At 36.4% G+C, this 14,267-nt stretch overlaps 1 protein-coding gene across 1 annotated transcript in view; it reads left to right on the top strand.

Moving 5' to 3' along the window:
* The window catches only part of LOC114871451 (blood vessel epicardial substance-like), a 59,521-nt gene extending 45,870 nt beyond the window's left edge, over nucleotides 1–13,651 (top strand). Inside the window, exons 3-7 of the mRNA XM_029177366.2 lie at nucleotides 2,615–2,956; nucleotides 3,457–3,854; nucleotides 5,996–6,417; nucleotides 7,960–8,225; nucleotides 10,616–13,651. Of these exons, the coding sequence (XP_029033199.1) occupies nucleotides 2,627–2,956; nucleotides 3,457–3,854; nucleotides 5,996–6,417; nucleotides 7,960–8,225; nucleotides 10,616–10,639 (1,440 nt within the window). The 5' untranslated portion in view covers nucleotides 2,615–2,626 and the 3' untranslated portion in view covers nucleotides 10,640–13,651. The remainder of the gene's footprint in view (nucleotides 1–2,614; nucleotides 2,957–3,456; nucleotides 3,855–5,995; nucleotides 6,418–7,959; nucleotides 8,226–10,615) is intronic.
* Nucleotides 13,652–14,267: the final 616 nt, after the last annotated feature.

The raw sequence follows: 14,267 nt of genomic DNA, 5'->3' as shown, positions 1-14,267 counted from the left end.
GTTGAGAAAATTCTATTTGTCCGACTTGGAAAACGGATTTCCAAATCAAAATTCAAAGAAAGATGAATTCAATTCTTCAGGTGTATTCAAATTTATTATTTATTTTGAATAAATACAAATTTTATTTCTTTTTTTATGTGGTATTTGACATCACTAAACGGACATGCCTGAATAATTAATAAAAAGCCCCAAAAAACAACATTATTTTAAATAATATCACTATTGTACAAATAATGTAAAATAGCAAATAGAAAGCTCGAAATTTGAAATTTGAAAGTTAACTATTCTCATTTTTAATACTTAGTTCTTCGATACGTCTGATAAACAAATACCCATTTATGCCTTGACGTTCAACATATTAATTACTCAAAGTTTATCATTTATCGTGTGTTGATCGTCAGTCTCCAACTTCTTTCCTTGTTTACAAAATCACGTCATGAATTCTTGAAACACTTTGTTTCGTCCAACTTTTGAATGGAACAGTTCCAAGTTTCACATTTGTCACTCAATTCTGCCTTCCAAACAAGTCCGGAATTTAGATCTGGAAACAGATGTGAGGGTTCTATTTTTATCCTAGCAAAAATCCACGCTATTTTTATTTAATCATTTTACATACCACATTGAGCGAATCGTCGGTGACCCTTATAGCAGCCGAGGTGTTAAGATGTTCATTACTTTCCTTGCTGCTTAGCCGAGCGAATTGTTTCGGAAACGATTCAACGAGTCAGAAAATGAGAAAAGAAAAAGACCAACGTTGGGTCGTTTTATTTCACATTTCGGGGAAGCAAAAATCTCGTGGCAGATCGAAAGCTTCCCGAGAAATGAAATGCACCGAATGTACGGCTGGATCATTCCCAAGATGGATCAATTGTTGTAAGACTGCGATGGGGGTCTGCTGGCCAAATCTTTTTCGGCCGGTTCTGTATTCTTCCAACGAAATCGATTCGTAAGAGAATTTTCCGATACGCTGCTCGCTCTATTAGCGATCCGTGATTTCTCGTGTTTTCTCAATCGTTCCGGGTACAAATTGCATGGAGATCTTCCTGTCTGCCGTAAACAGGAATGAAAATTTATCTAACGAAACGGAATAGGACAATTGTTTTGTTTAGTTAGTTTAAAAGCCTGCTGTAATCTCTTGGAAAAGATTGGAAGTTTAAATAAAATGTCATGACATAAAAGTACCATAAAATAATACTTAATATATGTATATCAATTTGAAACTTATAGTTCAATAAAAATAATTGCGTAAACGTTCCATAAATATTTTTAATACAAACTGATTAGTTATTGAAAAATCTTCTTACCATGTATTATATTAAAGCTGATCTTCTATTACGGCTTATTCATTTGTTTCTCTTTTAAATTTTTCAAGATTGAATTGTAAAGGGATATAAAATATTCCAGAAAAAAGAATAATTATATCTGACCCTGTTCAAGACGTATCTATTATTAACTTACTAAGAAGGTGTAAAACCATTAGATGTTCACCTTTCGTGACCGTAAAGCCACGAGTGTATTTCATGCTTTTATCTGTAATCTGTTTCAAGTAATTACGATGAAGGTTGGCGTATTACGAGAAGTAATTTGCAAAAAAATGCATTGCATGTGGTAATACACGTGAAAGATAGAGGAATAATCTTCGTGTATACTCGTATCTCATGAACATCACGAAATCAGCTTTTCTTTTGATATTTCGTTCCACATTTCACATTAGTGGTAATTTTCTCGTTAATTACTTTTATGCAGCAGCGACGGTTATGAAAGGAGAACGTGTATCGCGAAATCTGATGATTGCATTTTTCTTTGAAGAAAAAAAGGCAGCAAATTGTGTTTTATGATGAATCTGATAAATCATTTCTATGTACGTACTTAATTCAGCTTATCGCGAGAAATTACTGAAAGAAAATAACAAAGTAGTAAAGCACGATCTGAATTATAATTAGTAGTTGCTGTAATATCAGAGATAATTTCACTATTAATCAGGAAAGGTTTAAAACAAAGTATTATGATTAAAAGTATATTATAATCTGTAATCTAGATCAGTTATTTGTTCATTTCTGTGTAACATTTTTCGAATATCTATAAGGAATTCGTCTAAAAGATGCCTCTTTGACAGAGTCAGCCATTTTTATTCGCAAATCATGTTTTATTCATTATAATATGATTGATAACCTAGGGTTCAGAACATTGATCCTACGACTTAGTGGCTTACAACGCTGTTATTCTTTAATAGACAAGATCATCCCTCACCCGAAATTGTAATCCAAGGAATTGTATAGCCGAGAACACAAAAAGTTACAAATTTTAGTGGATCTTTACATCGAATATAAGTATCTAAAATTTTCAGTTAATCCTCGGCCGACCTAGGCGTAGGTTCGTCGCTCAAGGATTAAGAACGTAATATTTTCTGATCAATTAATTTCTACCAGTCAAAGAAGAATCTAGGTTTTACTAAGACGAATTTTTCGATAGTATCTCATGAATCCTTAAATTAGTTCATTCTCGGTCAAATAACTTCCGACCGCAAAGGGTAAAATGAAATTCCACAAATCTTTCGTCGAAATCTCCATAAATTTTTCTTGGATAATCTAACACGATATTTCTTCTGTTCCAGTGGAAGAAGGTGATGGCCCGTACCACGCGCTCGCGACGAAAAATGGCGAACACGACTGATGCTCCCTCGCCTGCGAGCAGCCTTTTGTCGTCTACCACGACGACCCCGTTCACCAGCCCGACATCGACAACCTACTCCACCGAGGGCTATACCTTCAATTACACCGGCCTGTCCAGTCTAGGTGGTTCCTCGTTGGAGGACTTGAATTACACGGAACTATGGGTGGACGTATGGAACAGCACCGAGGCAAGCAACGTGACCGAGAGGTTAAATGCCACTATATTGTCATCAGGAGGAGGCTACTGCGATGAATGGGAGGCAGCGCAGCATAAACTCTTCCAGGTAAGCCTTTGTCTAGGATTCTGTAGAAATACAAATGTAAAACAGGTGTTTAAGAATAGATAGAATAGTGTATACTGTACATGACGTTTAATAGTAATAGGATTAGCAGTATCATCAGCAATAGAATAGAAAATATTGTACTAGGATGATTATGTTTATTAGGAATAGGAAGTAGAGTTATTATATTTAATTATCATAAAAATGATTAGGTATATAGCTAGTTTGTTACATCTTTTGCATAGTTAAATAATTGAAGCACTATTAAAGGGGAACAGAGAGAAATGAAATAAATTTTTGATGTACATCCAAAAATATGGAAATTCTTATTAATATGAGTGATGGATTGCCACGGAGATTAAACCATCGCCCATTCAGGGATGGGTACACGTCAAGAAACTTCTAATAAATGCTAAAAGATTTTACAAATCTCTTGAAAACGAAACGAGACGAGACGAGATGATTTTCATTAGAGAAAACTGTTTCGATTTGCCTTTTGTCAGGCGGCGAATCTGTTCTTCGCGGCGGCGTTCCTAGTGCCACGTTCTTTCAAAGCCTCGGTTCTGGCTCTTCGCACGTTTCTCACGGCCGGCTTCATGCTGGCCGCCCTGTGGGCCGGCATCACGATATGTGCACTGGACGCGATGCTATGGTGCCTGGCCCTCGGCCTTCTGAACGGTATTCACTCGCTCATACTCGCCTGTCGATTTCTACCGCCTGCTCTCAGCCCGGAGCTAGCCGAGCTCTATCTGAAACTCTTCAAGCCGTACAAGGTCAGCAAGAAGCACTTCCAGGAACTGGCCAAGGAGGCGAGGATATTGAAGCTGGATTCCGGTCAAACGTACGCGACGGAAGGCGTCACGCCTGCCGACGAACGATTATCGATACTCTTGCGTGGCAAGTGAGTATTACGCGCTCCTATTTTCTCCAGGAAATGAATGTAGAATCGATGGAACACGCTCGAATGCAATTTTCGTAGTCAATTTCTTGCTTGCATGGTAGTTTCCTTATGCTTTCTTGAATGTTTAGAAGATTTTCTCTGCTTCACTTTTTTGAAGGTAATACGTTTGGTTGTTTTCATTTATTATAGGAGGTGTACCATGCAATTAGGGAAAATTATATCCTGTTAAATGAGGCATCGAGTGATGCATGTATGAATTCATTAAAAAAGTGTATTTGACTTTATTCGTTTTCAACGAAATTGCATATTTTATTTTTTTTTCATTAATGATCGTGGCCTTCGCTTTCAGAGCTCACATATGCATCATGTGGTACTTTATTCGACACCGATTAATTTTGTCCAATGAAACTGTTTTTATCTTCTACTATTTAAGAATTATAGTTTGACCCAGTTGCATGGGACACCGTATATGTACTTTTTAAATTCATTTTAGGGTCACATAACATAAGATATTTCACATATAACGTGTACATGGTGTGCATGGTACTATGAAGATATATTATTTTTTATGGTTTATAAAAAGGGAATGTAACCAATGTACAATCGCACAGCAAATGAGCTAACTCGTTAAAGAATCTTTTTATGAGTTTGCATATCGTCTTCTTGCTTGGTAAATTTAATGTAAATTTTCTTTTTTCTTTTGTAAGGAATATATAGAGTATCGAGCACAGCTTTTTCAAGAAAAATGACATGACAAGAGAAGCAGGAATTCTCAATATCTTAATTTCGAAAATATTAATATTAAAAATAATTTAAATATTAATTTGGCATCGGTATTTTTCTTGAGGAAGCTTATCATGCTCCATACTGTACACGAGTTTCTTGAATATAAAACATTTTTAATTTATTTTCAACTTATTACAGAATCTCTATATGCGACTAAAATAATTAATTTAAACAGAACTTTATTTTATATCTAATGGTCCAATTTATTACAGAACATCGCTGTTCTATCTTGAATTTTTTTTCCCTTTCATTATGTTACAGTACAAAAGTCTACAATATTCTGCGAAAGGTCAACGAGGCTCCTCAAAATCCATCGAAAGATCGATTGCATTAAATTAGATTTCGCGGCAACGGGATGGGAGCTCGATCTCGAACGGTGTTCGCTCACTTTAGAACGATCGAACACCGGCAAATTTACGCAAAACTATTCGCCGTCGATGCTTTAGAACCCGGTTTAACTTCACCGCTCGCGTTCCCTCGGATATCGCGGGTATCCTGTTTACATTTCCGCACGAAAATCCCTCGTGTAAACACCCTCCGCGTTCGCTGGCTCGATGTAGCATACGGTGGATACATTGAAATCGATGATCCTTACATCAACATAATTTCACGATACTCATATTTTAAAAATATCACACGATAATGCAAATACACAAGCATTCGCTAATGAATCAAAGAGGAAAAGAATTTTAATGTAAAATTTATTTATTTCAAAATATACTGGCATAGCCCTACATAAGTACATCCTACTATTATATAGAAGGATAGTCTCTTTTTCGTTTGGAACCGCTAACCACGAAAACTACTGAACCAATCGCTACCAACTTTTAACTACATCATCTTCATGCTCCCCGGAAGGTTTATCAATAATAAAATCTACCGATTTTTCATTAAAATGTTATTATACTATTAAAAAAGTGATTTATGATATGTGAATCCCCGTTGCGCATACGCTCTTACCACCTGCTGCCGCGCACGCGCTCTTGCACCGCTGGAGTGTAGTTTGAGAATCACCCACTATAAAATGAGCTCACCTATTCGCCACATCAATTATTACTTCAAATTCTCGAAGTTTTTATTTATGAGAGCGGGCGAAGCCGCGACGGGGATGCTAGTAAATAATGCAGAGAAGGAAATGAGCATAGTTGTCAGATTGATCGTGAGATGTAAGACAGAAAGGGGAAAAAACCCCCAAAAAAACGTGTAAACCGTAAAGCCATAAGTATAGGCCGCACAGACGTATTAATATTAGTTTATGAATGAAGAAAAATGAATAATTTTTCAAATTAACGTCTAGTTTGAATCTTGCAAATATATAAAAATCCTCTATAGCGATATTGTTGTCTCGAGTTCAGGCTGAAGGTGACTTGCGACGGGACGCATTTGCACCACATCAAGGCTTATCAGTTCGTCGACTCGCCTGAATGGGAGGCCACGCACGAGAACATCGACGACGTCTTCCAAGTGACGATCCGCGCCGAGGAGTCGAGCACGTACATTTGTTGGACGAGGCTGAAGTTGCTCAGGGTACTCAGGCATAGGCCGCTACTGAAGGTCGTCCTCAACACCCTCATCGGTAAGGACATTACGTCCAAGTTGTACGCCCTTAACGAGCAGCTCGCTGGTGTCGCCGCGGCCAGTGAGACAACCACGTCGAATCCTTACAGGGGCGTCGCGAGAAGTCTTAGCGTCGACGCTGTAAACACTGAAACTGCCGGAAGAGTACGCTCAACGACGTGGAAGGCGCAAAGGAGGCACAGTAACCCGCGTAGCGACAGTAAGTTTCATTCTAACTTTGATGATCGTTACTGGAAGGATCGTTAGACTGGCCCTGTTAAGAGCGCATCTCAGAGGAAAATCTGTTAACTATCCGAATGAATCTCTTCTCTCGAGATACGAGAGAGGCTTGGAAGTATTGTATATTTGTTTGAAGCTGTAACGGAGGTGATTTTCTTCTTTGTAGTAAATGGAAAAGTTGAAAAGTGAGGTACAGTGTATAAGGTCAGAGTGGGGTACTGATTTTAATTAATTAGGCCTAGAAAATTTCCTTGGACTCTCGATGGCCAGACCTCTGACAGTAAAAGAAAAAAATATTAGCATATTAGGCTTGATTTATATTTAATTTATATTTCTATTTCAGAAATGTCTTAATACGTACAAAAATATTAAAATATCAGATGATAGATAACAGGTTTTGATCTCAGATATGACAATAATTTAAAGGATAAAAAAGAAATTGAATCTTCGAGTTTCTTAGAAAATATTTGCATAATTATCCATAGTTCATTTATTACAGTTTTTATCTCATTCACCATAAAACGTAAAAACTTTATGATATCCAATTTACGATCCATAATTTTATTTCTTATTTCATTATCACGAATGAAATTACTCAGAACAGTCATTTGTAATGACGCAAATGGTATCAAATACATGGAACGAAAGGTCAAGTTCCATAAAATGAAACTTGAACGATCGCAAATATAAAATTTCCCAGAAGGAATTTCCAATCAGTCTGCTTTCTTTCAAGGCACCCACCACCCTAATTCAAACTTCATTTCCCAAAGTAGAAATACTCGTAATCACACTGTTGGTTTCTCAACACAATTCAGTACCTTTCTTTCCCTTTAAAATAAAAGTCATTGATTTCCCAATATAACCACTTTCCAAAACAATCAAATTTCTTTTTAACATCACCTTGCTAATACGAGTCTGCCATAACATTTTGATGGCCGTACATTTTATTGGATTTATGGCTTGTGGTATTTTATATTCATTTTTATATCCTCTTACTATAATTTCTTTTTTTGGAACACTCAGTATGTAAAATATATATTCATAGACATTATTTGATTCAACGAAGAATCAGTCATTTTTTTATTAAAAATATTGATGAAACTTTTATGTAATTATTTAAATTAAATCTTAAACTTTAAATTGATATATTATATGTGCTATTTTGTAATACTCTTATGTTATAAAATCCTGTCAAACTTTTACACCACCTAATTTACTAGAAACTGTAATTAACAGCCGGCCATTTTGTATTAAGAACATTAATGAAGGATGCGTGTATACAGTAATTTTCCTCAAGCTAAGAGTTCTAAATTGATATACCATAAGTGCCATTTCACAATAATTCTCTCTGATGAAATTGAATACACCTAACGTACCGTCAAAATGTTAAGATAAAGAGTGAAACCGCTTAGTTAAATACGATTCTCCTGAATGATTTACCTAGTTGTTTCAATCGTAAAATGATCCTTATCGAATAACAATTAGGCTCAACTGACCCAGGGTCAATGTATTATATCCATAGGGAGTTCACCGTCCCGGTACTCGCACCAGTACTGGGCGCCCGTGGTGGCAAATCACTTCCCGCCGACTTCGCCGTTCACACCGGGTCAGAACCTCGGGTATTCGTTACTGCCTCAGGGTGTTCAATTTTCACCACCACCACGCGCACCCCTCCTGTCGCATCAGCCGTTGACACGGCAGCGTAGCGGCGGAACGAGCGGCGATTACACCCTGCTACCTCAGACACCGAAGCTCGAGAGGAAACGCTCGAAAAAGGGGACAAGGGAGGTGAGTACCGAGCTCTCTCGTTCAACTGTACAGCTTTTATTCTCTAAATGGAATGCTAGAGAGACATACGAGACAATTACGAGAAGCTTGTTGCGCGAAACGATGGCGGTGTTTTAATTTCAGCTTTAGTTTTTGGATGTGGTTTGGTAAATCACTCCATTAATTGAATATGTGATCGTTTAGAAATAATTACTTTTGTTTTTATCATTGAGAATGTTGATCGCTCTAGATTAATAAGTAAATCAATTTTCAGGTATGATATAAATGTTTAGAAAAAAAATTATTAGTAAAAATATGTAAATGAATTTTTTCTATTTTTCTATTTTATTGTTAGAACTCAGTTTTTTATTTGTTTCAAATATAAATGGTAAAAGTAGAGAAAATTTGGTTGAATGGTGAAACAAGAATGTGCCTCCTTGTCTAAATTTTACCACTGTGACCTCGACACGTGATAAGTTCAAGTTGTTTAAAGTTTCATCTTTATCTAGCTTTGCTCCCGATTGGTTTAGATGGTAGAGAAAGTAAATTTTTTACCAGTTTCGCCGTATTTTTCTTACAACTTAGAGTATTATATGTCTACTGCGAGGAAGATTCTTGAATTATTTAATCAAACGAAGATACAGTAGAATTGGATGGCACATAGTTGAGTTTACAAAAGTTTAACCTTGAGTTCAGCATTTTTTCACAAATAATTGAATTTCTATTGTTAATTCAGCGACATTGCAATCAGGATAAATTCTACCTTGAATTACTTGTTAATTCTTTAAAGCACAGAATTTAAAAAAATAAAACGAATCATGTTGTATAGAAATTTTATCGTTATAAAATTTCAAGTAATTTTAATTTTTCGAGGTGGTATAAAAAAAAATATCCCACTCAGGTATTAAAAAGACAGGACGCTTTTAACCCTATCATACTTCAAAGAGTGATATAAAAGTAACAGATATAAGACTACTATTATGCCAATTAGTAGCTATACGTCGACAGATCAAAGAAATGAGCCTGCTTTTTTATTTACTATCAGATTTTGTTTTTTCTTTCAAGTCATTTAACTTTATGACAATCTACTTCAAATAAGATACAAACTTTAAAACGCGCATTTCATATTTTTCACATAAAAAGTTTTGTGAGAAAGTTTAAAAAAACTCTACTAAAACTCCTGCAAAAGTAGTTAATTTTTTATTCAGAAACCAATTTCCAATTGTTTAAAGTTTTTCAGTTCGGATAGTATATATTTTATTAAAGAATCTCCATTGAAGCACATGAAAAATACTTGATCTTTCGTATTTTACGCGCATCTCCCAGCTTTTGTTTACCCCATTTTCACGGATTATACCAAGATTTTCATCCCTTTCTTTCCCTACCGTTCGTCGATGATTAATTATCTCAAAGTTTTTTCTTCCCTTCTGGTATCCCTGGACTCGGTAGAAAACGAGGGATTCGAAGCCAAGAACAAGCTGCGTCCACGTTGAAAGCAGCTCGCGACATAAATCGCGACAAGAGGAAAAAGCAGGACGAATATATCGTTGGAGAAAAACTCAATTACCGCGCGTACTCGAGCCAGAAAAGTGAACCGATATTGAGTTAGCGTCGGTTCGCTTCACCCTTCCTGCCGGCATGGCTTTTTATCCTTAAGCCGCACGCAAAAAGAAGATAACGAAGTGAACGAAGGGAAAGAAAGGGATACGAACTGTTGTCCACTTGTGAATGAAGCAGCTGTCGTGTGAAAAGCTAGAAAAGAGACTCTTCAAGTTACGAGCGTCAGACAACTAACTTCTTACTAGCTGACAAATGGTACCACCTTGGATACGTTGGCTGTCTTCTTTTTTTCTTTTTTATACTTCCGGAAGACTCTGTTAATTGACCGTTCTAATAGGAAATTTAATTTCGTTGAACTTTAGTTAATGAAAAAGTCGTTCGTAGAATGAGAAATAATGGAAACCAGCAGAAAATTAAAAAATTAAAAAATTAGTAATACACTGTTGGACGAACTTAAAAGACACCTTGAAAATTACCAGAACTGGGGTTTTATATTGCTTTTATTTAAACAGTATTGCATTCGAAACAGAACCATTTATTTTTAATTAAAGTCTTCATAAATTACACGAGTAGGAAAACGTATACAATTGTCGACTCTTTTCCTAAAAAGTAGAAAACATAATGTAACTATAATTCTATTCCGAACAAAAAATATTCGGGCTACATGGTCCATGGTCCGAGGGTTAAGAAACGCCTTACATTATATTTCTTATTTTTTTAGAAAAAGGATCAATCATTGTATAGAGGCTAATAAAACGAAACGTCTTCAAATGTTTATTAAATAAATGTCAACCCCTGTGTGGGAATTTAGGAATAGTCCTTTCTAACTCCTTCACCTGTGATTGTTCCAGGTGACGTTTGAAACGCCAGTATGACGGTCGCTTGACGGGGAGGGCCCTGCTAGCGTGCCTCTGCTCTCTTTGTCGCCGCAGCGTTCCGCCTAGCCCCGTCGAAATCACGTCAAATTGAACCAATTAACCAAGGTTCCTCCTTTGAAGCTCGTCGCCGCGTGGTCCGGCTCCTAATCACACGGCCTATCATCCATCAAAGTGTTGTGCCCGCGTGGTCGCGTGACACCAGGACAAACACGGACGACAAGCAGAACGCTCGGGCACCCAGTGTCAGTGGTATGCAAGAGAGAGAGAGAGAGAGAGAGAGAGATACTCGTCAAGAGACTTGGGTTTGAATTAGACGCGCGACGAATCATGACCATGTTCATATCCCGCAAGTGCTACGCCTTACGAACACATTATTATCAATACAACACGCAGAGCCACGTAACACGTGCACCTACCTAACGATAAGTTAACCAAAGCCGTGTGTTCCGTTTAGCGAATGGAGAGTGTATGGTGTCCCCGAGTCGAGTGTACGGTGTCCTGGAACGCGTCTCTTCTTCTTCTTCTTTGTTTCTTCGCGAAAGAAGAACCGTGCTCGAAGGGAGACGACACGAGCTGAGATTCGTTAAAGAGTTCCGGGCAACTACTTTCATAAGTTTCGGAGGGAAAACTGGGACGAAGAAGACGCCCGGACAGGTGATGAAAGCTGAAGGAAGTAAGAAGAGGGAAGGGCTGCTCGTAACTGGAATTAGAAGCTCGAACGTTGGAACGAGGAACATCCGGTCGAGTTTGAAGATGGATAGCGAAAAGGTGGAATAAAGGAGAAGAAGGGAGAGAGGTGTTTTATACGTAGGTATATTCGCTCGGCAAATGGTTCTTCCGTAATCTTTTGCTCCTGTTCGATTTCCGTGACGAACTGGCGTTGTTTAAACTTCCTCTTCCGTTCGTGGCAGGGATTCGGTTCGACGTTCGATTGGGATCGTGATAGCAATCATAAAAAGACAGAAGTTGTAGTTTTCAATAATGAATTCGGAGGATGTTCTTATGGAATGGTTTGAAATTAGATTATTATATTGTATACTTTCGACGAGCATCGCCGCTGTGTACACCCTTCCATCGACTGTGATTATAATGAATATAATTATTAAGTCTTTCAGAGGGAACGCTGAGCAGATGCGTGGTACGGATATGTAATGCAGAAGGTGAATTAAGAATATTTTCGATAGCCTCGAGTTCGGTCACTTCAGATAATGAGAACGATAGAATTTAATTAATCATAATTAGTTTATGATGCTCGTTAAAAATGGTAAAGGGTTTTAGAAATTATTATCGTTCGTGCCATTTTTTCTTCATCAATTAATGAATCATACTAAAATGGTAGAAGATAGAAAAATGTAATTAGAAAATATTAAATGGTAAGTTTTTTAACGGAATTGTGTATAATCATAAACGTGAAACGTTATATTTTATTATTTTTCATAAAAAAATATTAGAGTACTTGGGTCGAAAATTGATCAGTTCGATATTTTAGGGAGAGACAAGGACAGCCTAGGGTCTAAAATCTTCTGTTGGAATTGTGTACTTTGCTATATATCAATCGAAGCGATTTTTATTCTCGATAAAAATGTATCATAGATACATGGATCGAAAATTTATTAGTTCAAAAGTTATCTTAGGGAGAGACCACTAGAATCTCCCTGTCTCTCCTTAAGATAATTCTTGAACTGATCAATTTTCAACCCAAGTACCTTAATAACATTCTGTAGAGAATAACAAGACGCAGAATTTGACGTCTACAGAAGCACTTTAAAAAAAGTTTTTCCAAATTTGAAAAGTCGCTGTTTCTCCCTAAGATATCTTTTGGACTAACCACTTTTCGACCCAAGTGCCTTAACACATTTCTATAGAAAATGAAAAAATGCTTCATATGACATATAACGAAGTACTCAATTGAATTTTAAAAAATAGAAATGATTTTGAAATCCTTGAAACATCTCAACTTTCGATGTAGACAATTATACCATGTGATCCTCCATTGATTTTTCTTAATAACACATTTTTTTATCTTCTACCATTTAGAGCTACAGCTGGGCTCAATTGCATGGAACACCCTGTTGGAATATGCGATAGTTAACATGTTAAAATTATTACAATTCATTCTAACAGAATGAAAGTAGAAATATTAATTCGCAAGATCGTATCATAAATCACGTCAGCCGGTGACCTTAATATCGAATAATGATTAATCATTGTCTTCCATCTGGCTTTCCATTTTCCAACATGTTAACTTGCAATTCTGAAACAGTGAATCGCACGTTTCATTTTTGAATCCTTTACACTTTCCATTTATTTGAACGAGTATCATAAATCAATACAATCTTGAAATTCATATTTTTCTTCTATAATAGTAGACACTTTCTCCTTCATGAACCGCTTGACGCGAACTTTTTTACAATTGAATAATTCGTTGCAGTAAACAGCATCGTTCCTTTTTTTCCTGCAAAACGAATTTCGCGTGTCACGCCATGAGATTGAATGAACGATTGAATTTCCAACGCGAGTCATTTAGTTTCCCGGCGAAAAAAGGAAGCGATTAATTTCCTTCGAACGAGCGATCCGCTCGACAATTCCTGCTACCAGAAAATCATGCGTCAATGTCTGGACTACTATATCGAGCTAGAGGACCGTTGTCAAAGAGTAATTAAAAAAAGAAAAAAACAATGAAACAAAAATGCTAAAAGTTTAAATTATTAGCTTGTGTGTCAAGGGATGCACTTTGACACATAGAAGATCTAACACAATTTGATGACATAAAAATAGGGCCAAATGGGACTTATAGCGTATCAATTTGAAGCCTGAAATTTTATGATTGGTGTAGCTTGGTAAGGGCCAGAATGGACCTTTAAAAATCTAATGTGGACCTTCACCATTTTAAAATTTTTAAATTCCAAAATTGAAGACTGGAAACTTTAGAATTCCAAAATTTCGAAATGTCAGATTTCCTATATTTCATAATTCCAAAATTACAAATCTTCAAAATTCAGATTTCCTACATTTCAGAATCACAAAATTACAAGTCTTCAAAATTTCAGAGTTTCGAAATTACGAACTTCAGAGATTCTAAAATTCTGAAACTACAGAATATCAGAATTGCCATTACTGCGAATTTGTGATATCATTGTGTCATCAAATCCATGTTCCAAAATCCACTATTCGATATGCAACAACAAACAAATGTTACATTCTCACCTAAAACAAAGGAGTACCGATCACAGTCACAGAACAATCTGCAGAACGGAAGAAACAAGAGCAACAATAACAGCAGCGATAAAACCCATAACCATCAAACACAGAAGAAACAAATCGAGGGAAGAATATACGCGACGAGGGGATACAGAAACGAGCGTAATCTCCAGACTTAAAAAAAAAAAACGCAATAAGTGCTTCGTTAAAATGAGAAAAAAAACCTGCAATAAAGTGCTTCGAAAATTTCCAAAAAAAGATAAAAATTAAAAAGTAAATATAAATAAAAAACGAGTAAAATAATTGTAGTTGAATTTACCGAGAGGGTTAAACACAGAGCAGAGAGTTATCGTTTTAAGGAGAACTTAAGATTAACCAATTAAAACTAACTGCGTCGCGAGATACGAATAGAAACCCACGTAGT

The sequence above is a fragment of the Osmia bicornis genome, chromosome 2 (assembly GCF_907164935.1).
Source record: "Osmia bicornis bicornis chromosome 2, iOsmBic2.1, whole genome shotgun sequence".
Classification (NCBI taxonomy): domain Eukaryota; kingdom Metazoa; phylum Arthropoda; class Insecta; order Hymenoptera; family Megachilidae; genus Osmia; species Osmia bicornis.
This window is presented reverse-complemented; position numbering and strand designations above follow the sequence as displayed.